Source organism: Xenopus tropicalis, chromosome 9, assembly GCF_000004195.4.
Source record: "Xenopus tropicalis strain Nigerian chromosome 9, UCB_Xtro_10.0, whole genome shotgun sequence".
NCBI classification, from domain to species: domain Eukaryota; kingdom Metazoa; phylum Chordata; class Amphibia; order Anura; family Pipidae; genus Xenopus; species Xenopus tropicalis.
In genome coordinates, this window is record NC_030685.2 from 47,037,803 (window position 1) to 47,054,627 (window position 16,825).

A 16,825-nucleotide genomic window follows, 5' to 3' on the forward strand; every position below is an offset into this window, starting at 1 on the left:
TTTGCACAATTTAGCATCATCAGCAAAAATAGAAACAGTACTCTCTATGCCCACCTCCAGGTCATTAATAAACAAGTTAAAAAGCAAAGGATCAAGGACTGACCCCTGCGGTACTCCACTAACCACACTGGCCCAATTAAAAAAAATGTTCCATTTACCACCACTCTTTGTAATCTATTCTTCAGCCAGTTCTCTATCCAATTACAAATATTATGTTCTAGGCTAATACTCCTCAATTTTATCATTAACCTTCTGTATCAAGTAGATGACATCCACTGCTATTCCAGCAACGAGGTTTCTGCTCACCTCCTCATAAAAGGCGACTAAATTAGTCTGGCAACACAGATCTGTTATGCATAAAACCATGCTGGCACAAACATATAGTATTGTGATTTGCAATGTATTCAAGTATCCTATCCCTTATTACCCCTTCCAAAAGCTTTTATACTACTGATGTCAGACTAACAGGCCTATACTTTTCAGGCTAAAAAGGGACCCCTTTTTTAACGGCACCACATTAGCAATATACCATTCTCTCTGCACCATGTCAAACCTCAATGAATCCTGAAAAATTAAAATGGACCTGTCACCCAGACATAAAAAGCTGTATAATAAAAGCCCTTTTCAAATTAAATATTAAACCAAAAGCCATTTTTTTTAATTAAAACATCCATGCCCATTATAAAAGCATTTAAAAATCCCAGCTGTCAATCATATGTTGATTACCTCACCTCTATGCCTTATGCATAGAGGTGGGGCAGACAGTTACTTTCACTTTCAACTCCAAACTTACTAGATGGCTTATTATATATATATATATATATATATATATATATATATATATATAGATGGCTTTTGTCAGGATTCAAAGCTTGCCTTAATAACAGTGTCCACAAAACGGTGCCTGCCTGCCTGCTTGCTGCGTGAATTCCAAGGCTGAAGAAAATAGGATTAAAATAATTACTACAGTGTAGGTGAAGTTTATTTTGCTTAAAAAACACAAATAGAAAACAATTTGAAATGATTTCTTAGGGTGACAGGTGAAGAGGTTTGGCTAAGCTCATTTAATACCCTGGGATGAATCCCATCTGGTCCTGGACTTTGTTTACCTTTACATGTTCAAGTCTCTTTTGAATTTCCTCCTGAGTGACCCATGCGTCAGTAGCTATATTACTAGAATTAGTTCTGTTAAAAGGGAAGCCTCCTCAGTTGTATAGACTGATGAAAGATAAGAGTTCAACATTTCTGCTTTCTCCCTGTTCTAATGCTCCAACAGCCCCCCCCCCCCCCGTGACTATAAGGGTGCCACTCCTTCATTTTTTGTACTGTTTACATATTTAAAAAATAATTTGGGATTCTTTTTACTCCTAGCTGCAATACCCATTTCCATCTCTATTTTAGCTTGCCTGGTAACTTTTTTGCCAGCTTTATTTGCTTCCTTGTACCTGATGAAAGTTTTTCAGCTAACTTGAATGCTTTAAAAGCACTTTTTTTTCTTACTAACCTCAACACTAACACTCAGCCATAAAGGTTTAGCTTTGGGACGCCGTTCCTTGTTTACAAGGGGAATATAATAATACCAAAACTTGCTCTAAACCACCCAGCACATCAAGCCTAATTTAAAATTTGAAACAGTCTCAATTTGCATTGGCTTACCCCACTCACCCCACTGATCTGGTGATCAGCATGCAGAACCCCAGACCCGTAGCAAAGGGAGACCCAGCAGTCACAAGCACAATTTCTCCTTTTTAGGATTATTGTGAATAAAGCTATTTCTTAACCTCCTTCACCCGTGTCTGGAGTGCGTACCCATTGAAAAATTGTACAAGGGGAATATACTGATCTGTATACTTGCCAAGCAATGTTTCAAAGATATTCCATTTCACCATGTGAAAATGAAATCCTTTCCCAGTTGATACATTGCAGAGATGGCCTTATACTGGCAATGCTACACGGTTTCTCCCCAGTGTTTGAGCATATGCTTGTTAGGTCATTTTCATGACATTTGGTGGCAGCGGTGGGATTGTTCTGGACATACATCCAGAGGACCCAGAGCAATTTGGACTTTTTGTGACAACAAATGGAGGAACAGATACATAACCTGGAGTTACCTACCCTGCAGAGATCATGCTACTACCAGGAGTTACATTCAGAGCGGCAGAATGAAGATGGTAATGCTGCATGTAATGCCCAGAGAGTTGGACTACAACGGACCTGCCCTATTATTATGGAAGATCACTTGGTATCTAATGAGTGGGGAAACAGCAGCTTCTCCATTGGGTTCTGTTTCCCAAGCAGGGGATGAGTGGGTCAGGGTTACAGATCCTGTGATGGATCAATATAATCGGTGGATCACAGTTTTGGGGCCTGGCCCCTGGCTTCTCAGGAGATTCTGGGTACAAGGCAGAATTCCCAATCGCCTGCATTGGATTTTGCAGGATCTGTCCAAAGGTCTGTGCTCTACAAACCGGTAGTGAGTAACACATGCTACCTTTCCCACATTTGATGACAGACAGGAGGGCATTGATTCCTACCTGGAAACTTTTGGGGTGAAAACACTTGAGGGACTTCGCCAACTTTGCTTAATGGAGCAGTTTCTTGAACAATGTGCCCCTGAAGTGCGAGTGTGGGTTTGGGATCGAGCACCACTCACCCTAGATGAAGCCGCTAGACTGGCAGATAAGTTTCTTGAAAGCCGTATACAGTTACTTCAAGGACGACCAGTTTTGCCAGGCTCTTGTACCTCAGCCTACACACCAAAGATACCTACTGGTCACAGACAAATGGCCTTTATTATCCAATCAGCTACAGGGATGCCAGCCCAAGAGCTGCAAGACAGAGCTAAGAGGTGTTTCAGTTGTGGCTCTGGCTCTCATTTACAGGCCAAATGCCCACAACCACCTAGGGTACCAGTATCACAACAACCCCAGGCTGTGGCATTTGTTCATCCTGAAATTGTGGAAGCACCAAGTCAGCCTAGACAAACTCTGCAAAACCACAGCCATGTCTGTACCCCTAATGATGTGTTACCTACTGAACCCATTGGGGAATATATTGTCAAGGGTGTGCAACCGGCTGACCAAATACAGCGTCCTCATCGCAGTCAAACATGGGAGTCAAATTTACAGAACTGCAATGTTTTTTTGGAAATCTTGGTCAGCATGTCAACAGAGCTGTATTAGAGCAGGCATTTGGTATTTATGGGCCTTTGTGTCGGGTTTGGGTCGCTCAAAAGCCCCCAGGCTTTGCATTTGTAGAGTTTGAGAAACCCCATGATGCAGCTGCTGCAGTCCAAGGGCTCAATGGAAAGACTTTGTGTGGAAGGCAAATCAGATTTGAATTCTCCATTAGGCAGAGGCGCAGGAAACATATAAATATGCATGAATTGGCCCCTGCATCACAGAACTACGGATTCAACCTGAAACCCGGCAGATTTGTACATTCTTCCCAAGCGACTTTGATTCCTAGTGCATCTGGGTCTCTCCCTACTGAGGGAAGCCCCATCAACGCACATCCACTGGGGGGGAGCCATGCGACGGGTTTATCTTAAACAATGGCGGAATTGATTTAATTTCTCTCTGATGAGATTAGGGACTGATGCCCAAAGGCTCCAACAAGTCTGCCCCAGCCTGATTGGAAACAATAGGCAAATAATCCAGTTACCCTGGCACCTATATGTCTCCCCACAGAGAGACAGAGACACAAAGAGAGAGACACAGAGAAGGATTCCTGCACTTCGGATCAACCGCTTCAGTGATTCTTCGGCCATTATTTTCTTCAGACTGTGGATATACTTCTGTGGGACTTTGGAACTGCCTCTTTGCTATTTTACGATTTGTCGCTGTGTGATGTCATTGGACTTTACAAAAATAAAGTGCTGGAATGCTACACGGTTTCTCTTCAGTGTTTGAGCATACGGTTGTTAGGTCATTTTCATGACACACAATTGTTAGAGATGAGTTCAGTATTATTAGATATTACCAGGTCCAAAACAGAATCATTTCTAGTAGGCTCTTGCACTGCCTTAAATAAAAAGTAATTTAGCATATTTACAAACCTACTAGCTTTTGTCTGCCACCCCATTAGTTCAGTCAATGTCCAGATATAGTCCCCCATAATAACAACTTGACCTAGCTGTGAAGCCTTTTCCATTTGCAATAGTGGCTGGGGCTCATACTCCTCACTTATACAGGGTGGTTTATACCATACACAAATGATAATTTTCTTTGTAACTTTTAGCCCTACTGAAATCTCTACCCAAAGGGATTCCACACTGTCCCTGGTTATTTCTTTACCACATGGCTTTAAATCTGACTTAACATAAAGACAAACCCCTCCACCGTTTTTAAGCCCTCTGTCCCTCCTGCATGCAATAGACTTCAGCTCCCCTAATTTACCTGACAAGGTTTGCGCATTAGCCAGCATGCAGCAGAGATTACTGCTTCTCCCTGATATTTACCTTAGGTTATGGAGAGTTAGATCGAAGGTTAATATTAAGCTGTTTTTCAGTGGAAGCTCCTTAGCTGGTGAACTGTATGCCACCCTCACTCCTCCCCCATGACCCCTTGCTAATCCCAATGCCCTGTCTACACTAGCTTTCCCATTAAACTCTAGCTCCTATCTTCACACAATCTGGCAAATCTGTTGGGATGCACAAATCCCGGAGCAGCCCACTTTTCCTTTTCCCCACGCCTATCTGACCCCACTAGACTCCTCTCAAAATTGTTAATCGAGTGCAGTGTTGCAACTTGTTCCTCTAGGGCTTTAACACGAACCTCTAAAGTGGCAATTCGCTCACATCCATGACAGAGGTAAGCACTTTGGAACTGTTGGTGACACTGCACATCTTAGTGTGCTCTGGGCAGCTGTTGAAAGGCTAAGCTTAGGGGTTGTCAAAAATTATCAAGCAGAATAATATTACTCAATTATGCTATTATTATAACACAACTGAAACTATACATATTAGATATTGGTGCATTCAGGGAATATGGGGGTTATAATAGAATATGTTTACAATTCCTCATCTTAGCTGGCCATACACGCGTCAATATAATTTTTCTATGTAATTTTTTTTTTCTTTATAATGTGTGTGTGCTCCAAATTACCGAACAATTTTCGTACCATAGCGATCCTTGTCTAATCGATTGGACAGGTTAAAACATTTTGGTCAGGTAATGATAATATATGCGCACATATTGTGTTTCTGACAATATTCTTGGGTCACGTAAGTGTATTTCAAGGACATCACTTTTGCACAATTATTGTTTGGAAATTATTATGGTCAAAACATCCTCAGATTTCTTATTTTTAAGAGTTTAATCCTACAATTTCAGTCTGAATGTTAGTTTTAAATCATTGCTTTAAATGAGCAATCGATATTCCAACTTTCCTCAGAAGAAGGCTAAGTTCTGAACGTGTATGGCCACCTTTAGGAAATGTCAATATGTTAAGAACCTCTATGCGAGGTAAACCTTATGACCAGGGCTGGGGCCCCATGTTCCATAAATATTTCACTGGCTGCAAGTACTTTCTTTTAGAGCACCACACTACATTTGACGCAATTCCTTAGTATCTCACTGCACCCATCTAGGCAGGCACAAATGTGCTATACAGGACTTTTGGCAGGTTCATTATACTGCACATACACCTGCACATATGGCAGTATCTTTTATGGAAGATTGCACTCCAGCCCAGTTAGCAATATGTCTCACTGGGGGTGCCTAACATATTGCCACACACCCTATGGTTTTAACCTTTACTTCTCCTTTAAACAAATTGTGACATCACATGCTTCCAAAACTTAAGTGCGTAATCAGTGCTGTAGACATGAACAACATCTTTACTCTATATCTTAATGTTAAAGGAGAAGGAAAGGTTAAAACCATAGGGTGTATGCCAATATGTAAATACATCCATAAACACTTACAGTACTGCTACTGTCCTCAGTGAAAAGAAACACTGTTGCTGCTATTCTGTACACATGGGTTATGGTATCGGATTTTCTACTCTCAGCTTAAACCTTTAAGGGCATGGCCTCAGTCTGTGCAGCTTTCTCCTCCTTCCCCTCAGCAGCAGAGATACAGGCAGTAGGAGAGATGTAGGCAGGGACGTGACATCAGACCAAGCTAAAAGCTGCTATTCTAAAGAAAAAGAGAGCATCTAGGACTGTACTCAGGTTTGGTAAAGCATTCTACAGAACAAATCTAATATTCTAGCTTGCACTATTGTTGCTTATCAACTGGCATTAAACTGCCTCAAGTAGCTTTGCTTCTCCTTTAAACCTTTTTGTGATGGTCAGAAGACCCTTGGCTTATAATACAGTGACCTTTATTTTCCTGTTTTTAAAAATACTTTATACTTTTAAAAACAGGAAATATATAATACATTTAAACCTCATTTATTACCTTTATAAACAACCCTGACTGTCTGCTAAGTCCAGACATCTAGGCTGTTTTATCCACCTTTTTCCTGGGAAAATCACACCTCTACAAAAAGTGGCTTTGATGTTTTACAGACCCACATAAACAAATAGCTTGCAACCCCCTGGCAATGTAAGTTGTAAGCTATTTACCATACAATGACATAACTTATTTGCACAGTTGTGTAGCGTACTTCTTGTGTTAAATGTGCCAAAAACCTTACCTATATAATCAGATATAATATAAAGGTATGACCCCCAGCACACTCCCTACACCCAGCACTTAACTGCACAAATCATGTTAAAATTTTCAGTTGAGTTATGTTGAATATGTAGTTCACCCATTTTGACACCTATGGATTCTCTATGTACAACCTTAATTAATGAATTTGGTTATCCCTTGGGTGGTGCTTAATGTACTAAGTGCTTATGTACTATTTACACTAACATACAGGTACGGTATCTATTATTCAGAATGTTTGGGACCTGGGGTTTTCCAGATAAGGGATTTTTCAGTAATTGGGTCACCATACCCTAAGGGGCTGATTTACTAAGACACGAATTCGAATAGGAATTGGAAAAATTCCGATTGGAAAACGAACATTTTGCGGCTTTTTCGCGATTTTTTCGGCGACTTTTCGGAAATTATCGCGACTTTTTCGTTACCAATACGATTTGCGCGAAAAAACGCGAGTTTTTCGTAGCCATTTCGAAAGTTGCGCAAAATCGCGAAAAAAGGTGCGACTTTTCGCGCAAGTTTTAACACTACGAAAAAGGCGCCAGATTTTGCCCAACTTTCGAAATGGCTACGAAAAACTCGCGTTTTTTCGCGCAAATCGTATTGGTAAAATACCGATCATTACGAAAAAAACGCAATCGGACGCATTCGGCCCGTTCGTGGGTTAGTAAATGTGCCCCTAAGTCTACTAATATTAATTAAATGTTGTTTTGCCTCCAATAAGGATTAATTATATCTTCGTTAGGATCAAGTACATGGTACAGTTTTATTATTACAAAGAAAAAGGAAATAATTTTTAAAAATTTGAATTATTTGCTAATAACAGACTATGAAAGGCCTTTCTGTAATTTGCAGCTTTCTGGATAACAGGCTTGCAGATAATGAATCCCATACCTGTAGTAATGAGTGAAATTTTTTGGCAGGCATGGATTCGTGGCGAAATTCTGAGTTTTGCCATTGACGGATTTTTTTGAGAAACAGATGCAAAAATTTGGCGCACACATAAAAAAATAGTTTTGGCGCGCGTGTCATTTTTTTAACTGACACAATGTATTCATACATTTTGTAGTAGAAGAGGTGCATTATATGTATAAAGTGAAAAGATTTGATAATGGTGATTATCTGCATTATATTTCTACTTTACATTTATGATTTAGGTGATAATATTGGGGTGCTAATATCTCACAAATCATTTTCTTGGAAGTAATAGAAAATGATGTACTTGGTATTGTATGGATGAAATTAAGGATAAAAACACTAACATATTACAGTTCTAATTATGAATCATGCCCAAATCATTTTTTTTTTACAGGACAATAGAGAAAGAGTTGGTTTTGTCCTGCTATATGCAAAATCTGCTCTAGCCAAAAAATGCAGCTGTTTTAAGCATCTTTCTCGTTTCAAACAAAACTGTAAACATGTACAATGTCCACTGATGTGTATAATGGCCACTGTGATTAGAGGGGCACACAAACATAACTATCATGTACAGAATATTTTAGCGGAGTCCACCATACTGATGGCGTCATTACATGCTTCCTTATTGGCAGCACAACAAAAGCCAGATGCTCTCAGTATACACACCAAAGCATTCACTTGGATGTCAACTTCAGAAAAACAGCTGTAGGATCCATTATCCAGAAACCCGTTATTCAGGCCATCTCCCATAGACTCCATTTTAATCAAATAATTCCAATTTTTTTTAATAATGAATTTCCTATATACAGGTATGCTTGTTCAAAGTCATACTATATTTGATCTAAATATCATCTTTGATACAAAGTAGCATTAAAAACATTAAGTGCATATACAGATATAAATATTAGTAGGAGTAAGGTGCAACAATTTTTCTGCAGGTCTAATAAACAAACAGAGTATGGCGTGCACAAGATAAAAAGTGGTTGAAAATAATTTTCACACAGAAAAATAACAAATGCTAAATATTCTCCAATCTATCATCAGAATTTGGGGCACTGTAATACAAAACCACAAAATATTTAATGAAAAAAAAATGCAAAACTAAAGCCTGTCCACCCATCCCTCCTTTCGAATAACAAAATAAAAAAACACATTTAAAAGATAATTTGGTATTTAAAGGGTTTAGAGTTTATTGCATATATATATATATATATATATATATATATATATATATATATATATATATATATATATATATATATATATATATATATATATATATATATATATATATCATACATAACAAAATCAACATGGCCAACAAAAACTGCAACCTTCTTAAACCATTGCCTCAGTTGGTTCCAAGGGCATATTTAATATTCACATTCCTTAAATAATTTGATTTGGACATAAAAAAAGGAATTTTCACACACTCCCCCCTTCTCTCTCTCTCTATATATATGCCTTTGTGTGTGTGTGTGTGTGTGTGTGTGTGTGTGTGTGTGTGTGTGTGTGTGTTATATATATATATATATATATATATATATTATATATATATATATATACATATATATATATATATATATATACACACACATATATAATATATATACATATACATATATATATACACACACATATATAATATATATACATATACATATATATATATATAATATTCTGTGCATTAAGCTACTAGGAAATGCCCTTTCCTTTGAATCATCCCCAGTCTGGCCAGTCCCGCACTCACTTTCATCTGATTCATCAAGAATTCTACTGCTTCATTATACATTTTACAACTTGCTTTCTCTTTTTACTTTGCTCACCGCTGGGATCACCTGACTGTAGCTGGAAATATATCATATTATATATATATATATATACACACACATACATACACACACACACACAAACACACCTATAATTGTATATAATTCACACATTAATACACATTTTAGTAATAAAAAATAAATGGGATGGCATAATAAAAATAGCAGCAATATTTATAGACTGTACAAAAAATAAATAATGGTTATGAAGTGGTTAAGGGCACAAAAATGTCAGATATTTCTCCTAGGTTTTACACATATGGACATGCTCAGTATACATCTTTCATTGGGAGACACTGGCTAATACTTGCAAAATCAAAGTTTTATATTATCCCAGGCATATCGTTAGCAATCTTGCCCCACACACGGAGGGTTTAAAGCAGTGGTTTCCAAACTGTTGGATTGCCCCTCTGGGTTTGGAGCAGTGGCAGGGGGGCCTGAAGGCCAGTTAGAGTGAGAATGAAGGAGAATTGCTTATTCAATACAACTAAAAGCCTAGCTTAAAGCTCAGTTAGGGGAAGATTTAGTGTGAATATGTATTTGCTGTCCTAGATATTGAAACTATAACTGATACCAATATTTTCCTCTATCTGTAATCAATGAATAAGTTAAGGCCCTGATCAAAGGTTGGACCTTTCAAAGAATCTGTGAACTGCTTTCCATTGAAAGCAGAGGCACTTCAAATCCCAGTATTCATCAAATGTATGTCTGTAATAAAATGTATTTTTGGCACTTCAGATAATGTTTATGAAAGTAGTTTTTTTTTTTTTTTTTGCATAAGCCCAAATAAAAGATCTTATAATTAAAAGGTGGCATTTTCCCCTTTAACAGGACTGATGACATGGAGAATGTTGAAAAGGTTGTACAACTGATAGCACCGGAAGCACAGAAAAGATTTGGGCTTGATAGCATGAAAAGATGGCCATACACAAATATATCCATTCATTTGGCAGGGTCGCCAAACAAAAGGATCTTGATATGACCCCCTTTTGCAGGTCCAAATGGGGCTGATACAGCTGTTAGTCATTAATCAGGTCCTAATGAGAGCTTATGCAGATCCATTGGGAGGGAACTGTATCACTGTTGTTTTTCACCTAAAGTAATTTTAAAACATATCCAGTAGATTTATGGATGATTTTCAGCTAGAAAACAGACAGACATATCAAGGGGCCCATACAAGGGCCAATAAGCTGCCAACTTAGTCTAAAGAAACCAAGTCAGCAGGTTTTATCAGTCCATGAATGGCCAGCTTTAAGTTTGCATTGGAAAATTTGGTTTGGGTTTGATAAGTATGGGAGGCATGGAAAAGTTGTGAGACTTATTGATTGGGAAACAAGGAAAGGTTGAGGTGCTAATAGCATCAGAAGAATAGGTAACTTTGTAGAACTTAGGACTAATCATACTTGAAGTGCAGTTATTGCATGGGAAACATAAATATCGTCCTACTGCATCTGAAGCTTAGCAAGTGTTACAAGTCACATATGAGTTGCATGGGCAGCACAGCGCATGTGGTGGGAAACTTAGACCCACACAAGTTGAGTTTGGTAGAAAAAAATCCACACTGGTTAACTATCTTCATTTGTACTTGCAAGCTTTACTGTGTGTATGAAGTTGACATTTCTGGTGAAAAGAAGTGAGAGGCAAATGCATGGTGCTGCCAAATAACTTTCGGATAAATACAAAAAGTATGTATTAGTTAAAAAATGTAACCAATGTTAAAGCCTGATGAAGGGTCCTGTGCGGGGCTGAAACGTTTAATAGTTGTAGTTAATGCATTAAAAGTCTATCAAATACTTCTTTATTCTAACTAAAAGTCCTGTGTTGTGTCAAATTTCATCTGCATTCTTTTGGGCACCCAGGCATTTCTGCTATTATTACTGAGCGAGCCACTTGGATTGTACTACAGCCAGGGTTGGACTGGGTCGCTGGGACACCGGGAAAAAATCTGGTGGGCCCTAGCGGCCAAGATCCGACCCTTGCCGGCACTCCCCTTATCGTCTGTCCCTCCCCTGACGCGTTCAGGGGAGGACATCGGGTGGGGGGGGGATTGGGCAGTGAGGCTCAGCGGCTCCAATTTAAAATGATAATAAGGGGCAGAATTAGCAAAAATAAAAATCTTAATACATAAAATCTCACCCACGTTTTATTAAAGGAGAAGGAAAGGCAAAGTCACAAGTGCCAAAATGTTAGGCACCCCCAAGTGACTTTAATCGCCTACCTTTTACCCTGGGCTGGTGCCCCTGTACAGAGAGAACAGCACCAGCCCGGGGTAGCTGCAGCGCTTCCTACTTCCGGGTTCGCTCGCGCGCGCAGTAGAGTGAGAGGCCAAACTTTAACAGAGAAGTCGGCTTTTCACTCTACTACGCATTTGCCTGTCCTTAGTCGTTCCAAAAATGAAGCAGGAAGTGCTGCGCTCCAGGTACCCCGGCTGGTGCTGTTTTCTCCTAACAGGGGCAACCAGCCCGGGGTACAAGGTAAGCAATTAAAGTCACTTGGGGGTGCCTAACATTTTGGCACCTCCAAGTGATTTTGCCTTTCCTTGCCCTTTAATTCCTATGGGATTTTTAGAAGCAAATTTATCAATGGCAATCAAATTCACCATTTGATAAAAACTCTTCTAAAAACCCCACAGGAATTAATAGAATAGAATAGTTTTTATGTATTAAGCTATAAACTCACGTTTTGATAAGTATTCCCCTACGTATAAGCTTATGTTTAGAGATTGATAACTATGAGGTAAGACTTACAGATTATCTATTTAAGAAACAGTGGGGTGAATTTGCCTTTCACAAATCAGTGATTGCCTTTTTCAGCCAGCTGCAGGTTGAACAATGCAGGTGACAATCTGATTGGTTGCCATGGGTTACTGCCCATGAGCAAATCTGCCCAGTGTATATTAAGATCCCCAATAGACTATTATTGCTGATAAACAATTGGCAGACTAATAACATCATGTTAATTTTACATTCAATGAACTGTAAAACAAGTAAATTGCACCAAGTAGTAGCTTAGTTTTCCATTAAACAAGGCAAAATGTGATTCTTCACTGCATATTCAATAGACTACAGACTACCAGTGCTCACATATTTTCTGCAAAGGGTATTAGGTGTATGATTTATTGTATATATTAGCTGCTGAATGAGAAGCGTCATATGTGAAGTGCCTAGGGTTGACAGGCAGTCTGCTGGGTCAATAATTGTTTGCTAGAAGTTTAACTGTCACCATTCTGTTTGCCTAACACATGGTAGTAAAATAGCTAGATATAGCATTTTATGTGCTGCTATTCTCTCCTGAATGGCAGTGGTGGTCAAAGCGCCAGTCTGACGAATTCTTCTTAACCAAATCCTTTCATTTTGAAGACACGTCTCAGTCTCATGCAACAACCAAATTATTTGGGGGACAGATTTACATGGAATACCTGTTTCAAAATAGCAACCAGATCTTTACAGCTGTTATAGCAAGGCACCTATATATTTATTCCGATCGCTATTAGAACAGTATTGCTTTGGGTGAGGAAATTAAAAAAAAAAAAAAAAACTAAAGGGCAACAATGACAGATTAAATTCTGCTAGGGGTCCACGTTTTGAAAACAGCCCATAAAGGAAAATTAAACCTAAAAACAAAATGGCTAAAAATGCTGTTTTTATACAATGAACTTACTGTAGCAATAATCAAGCAAGTTGTTCACAGGAGCTTGCAATCTTGAATTTTGTTAGGCCATTTTGTGAGTGCCAGTGACACAACAGCTGCTCAGGGCTGCTTGTTAAAATGATGAACTTAAGGGTAGTTGCAAATCATCAAGCAGAGAATGAGGGTTACCTGTCAAGGTTGATTACTAATGCCACATGTAGCATAGGTAGCCTATTCTCGGCAAGCCAAAAACCTCTTACGTTCACTTAAAAACCGTCCTACCTGTGCCTGCACCCTATATAGCATTAAAATAACTCGAGCGCAGGTACATGTAGCCGATATCTGCCGACAATGCAGTCTTATGTTTGTTTGGCGGATATCGGCTACATGTGCCTGCACCCAAGTGTATTTGATACCTTTAGGTAAGAGAATTTTCAAGTGTAGGAGCGTATTCTCAGCATGCGTTTTTCAGCTTCAGAATATCCTAAATTATGATGCAGAGTACACTGGTTTCTGAGCTGCCATACACAGGTATAGGATCCATTATCCAGAAAGTTCTGAATCACGGGAAGGCCATCTCCAAAAGACTCCATTATAAGGAAATAATTATAATTTTTAAATATGATTCCTTTTTCTCAGTTGTAAAATATACAATTAATCCTTATTGGAAGCAAAACAATCCTACTGAGTTTGTTTAATGTTAAAATAATCTATTAGTAGACTTAAGGTATGGAGTTCCAAATTATGGAAAGATCCCTTATCTGGAAAACCCCTTGTCCCAAGCATTTTGGATAATGGGTCCCATAATTGTAATTTGAATATGAATTAATTACTAATTAGCCTTCTATTGTGACTGATATATTCTATATAAACAGTATATTGTGAGTCAGTCTCTAAGCTCAGACAACTGGTAGTCACATAGAGCATGTGCTGAGAGTCAGAAGAAGAGAACATAAGGATTTAAGGCATCTCTTGGAGGCACAGATCTTTACTGCTAATGGCCTGTGGTTGTCTAGGGATGATACTAAAGCCCAAAACATAATGTGCAGCATTTCTAGCTTATTTCTTTGTTAAGCTTTAATTCTCCTTTAATTTAAATGCACTGGGACCAAATTTCCCTACCCATGCTTAGACAGTGGTTAAAAAGCATTTTGCCACTACTGACTTATTTTCCTGTGCTTGGAGAAGGCCAAAAAGGGCTGGCATCGCTAGTACAGAGAAAATTTTACACTACAGTTAAAGAGCAACATTAAAAATAAACAAATAAAGGAATGATGTCCTTTTTGATGCCCCTGGGAAAGTCTCATGACAGAAGCACCCCTGAAAATGAGCAAAAAACAGATTTAAATCCCTAGCTAGAGCAAAGATATAATAGAACAGATGTCATACATCTCTCTTATTTGTTAAAAAGGATTTTAATAGTTGTGGAGCAGGGGGAACATGATCTTCCAACAAAGCCAAGTCCAAGAATCATGGCTTTGGGCTCTGGGAGTTAAAGGAATCTTAACTTAACCACTGCTGTCTATATTTGTTGCATGATAAATTACAAATGTTTTTAGTTTTATAGTGAGAAAACAAATGGATTTAAGGAATTTGAAATTTAAAACATTTGTGACATTTATCTTGCAACAAATATAGACAGCAGTGGTTAAGATTCTTTACCTCCAAAAGCCCAGATTAAAACTGTAAAAACTCTAAAACTGATGGTGCCAACCCTGCTGTGCTGCTCTGCATTTAGGCAGCAAGGAATCATGTGACTTTTCGACTGTGGGGTGGGCGGGGCCTTCTGAAGGGAGGCTAACAGTTAAACATTAGTACCTGCTAGCCCATCTTAAATTAAAAAAAAATATATATATTATACATCTGCTATGTCATCACTCAGTAGGGCTCATTTATCAATACCACTTGCACATGGGCAATAACCTACCAGTGATTAGCTTTTTCATCCAGCTCCAACTAGACAATAACAGTAAAACTTGGACTGGCTGTCATAGGTTACTGCTCAAGCACATATATGATCAGCGTTGATATATAAGCCCCTGTATTTCTTAGAAATATGTGTCTGTGCAACTGCTTGCCAAGTCATTTTTAGAATCAAATTACTATATGTATTTCTCATCACAGTTTCTCTTCATCACTCAGCCCAGGCTGAAATTTCCAATATAGAATATGTGGCTTTCATTTTTATTTTCTTCACAAGCCCACAGCTTGGAAAAGCACCAACAAGGAGCACTGTTAGGGTGAGGGCGCACGGTGCATATATCTGCTTCTTTATAGTGAATATACGCAATGTGTGCCCTGGCCCTTAGGGCCCAATGTTTAGGGTCCTAATTAACAATGGGGTTTTCAAAAATAGTACCTAGGTCAAAACTCTTACTCGTTTTTTCTTAGAAATGTGTCTGTGCAACATTTTCTTCAGTTAACTTCAAAACTGAGCTGAAATCTGTTCCTCTTTATGCTTCATTCTAATATCCCTTCATCACTCAGCCATGGCAGATAATTTCCCACAATGTGTTGCTTCCATTTTTATGTCCTTCATAAGCACACATCTTGAGAATCGATCAATACAGTTTTCACATGCCTGTCACCAAATAGCCCTCATTTCCACAAGCCATCGATGAGGAGATCTTCTTGTGAAATATAAGGAGCCAACTTGTAGGATCCAAACAAACAATGGGATAAAAAAAAAAAAATAGAAAAAACAATGACATCCCAGACTAAGTGGGAGAAAACAGAAAGACATCTACAAGAGGTTAGGAGTCTTGTGTCTGTGGGTTTGATTTCTTGGGCTGGTTGTCGCCTTTGGTTTAAAATTTATTCCACAGCAAAACCACTAGTCTCTTCTACAGCTGTTAATAATTTCTCATAGAGCTTTTCATAGGATTCATAAGGAGGAATGTCAATTCGGTTAAAGCTGAAAAAAAAAAAAAAAAGAATAAGGCTTACAATTTGCTTTGTCTTTTGGTGCTTTTAAGGCCCAGACTAAATGAATAAACATTTCCTGCTTTATGTATGACAGTATATAATCATGTGCATGCTAACTTCCCTTTTTTTTACCCTTTAAATTAGGGCACGGGAAAAGTAAGAAAAGTGTTGCAAGCTTTGACACACATTTGCAGGTATAAGTGCTAAATTACACTAATTGACCACACAATTAAGGGCAGATTTATAAAAATATGAGTTTAGGCTAAAGCCACATGTAGAGTATGGCGCATATTTTTGGCAAGCCGAAAAACGCTTGCTGAGAATACACTCCATAAACTTAAAGATCCTCGTACCTGTGCCTACACCTGAATGAATTGAATACGCTTGGGTCCAGGCACATGTAGCAGATATCCGCACAAAAATGCGAGAAAACGCAGTCTTGCGTTTTTTTAGGCAGATATCGGCTACATGTCCCTGTACTCAAGTGCATTCAATTCATTCGGGTGCATGCACAGGTAGGGGGATCTTTAAGTGTATTCTCAGCAAGCATTTTTCAGCTTGACGGAAATATGTGCCATACACTACATGTGGCATTAGCCTAAGAGCTTAATACATGAAAACTCATTCCCATGGTCATATGGGATTTTTAGAAGTGTATTTATCAGTGGGTGAAAGTTAACATGAGTTTTCATGTATTAAGCTCTAAACTCACATTTTGGACAGTTTAATATAAGTCAGATTATGTAAGAAAAGGCTTAAGTACTTGCTACTGACAGCTGATCTATGCTGAATTTCCACATAAACATCAAAAGAGTTTTAATCAAAACGCCAACCACAAATTTATTTTACAGAGCTGGCACTGGGGCC

The 16,825-nt window shown here is 38.5% G+C and overlaps 1 protein-coding gene across 3 annotated transcripts in view; it reads right to left on the reverse strand.

Moving 5' to 3' along the window:
* Positions 1-14,103: 14,103 nt before the first annotated feature.
* Positions 14,104-16,825, reverse strand: part of smurf1 (SMAD specific E3 ubiquitin protein ligase 1) — a 45,290-nt gene continuing 42,568 nt past the window's right edge. For all 3 annotated transcript variants that reach the window (XM_004917842.4, XM_002931494.5, XM_031892958.1), the window contains exon 18: positions 14,104-15,947. In XM_004917842.4, the coding sequence (XP_004917899.1) occupies positions 15,848-15,947 (100 nt within the window). In that variant the 3' untranslated portion in view covers positions 14,104-15,847. The remainder of the gene's footprint in view (positions 15,948-16,825) is intronic.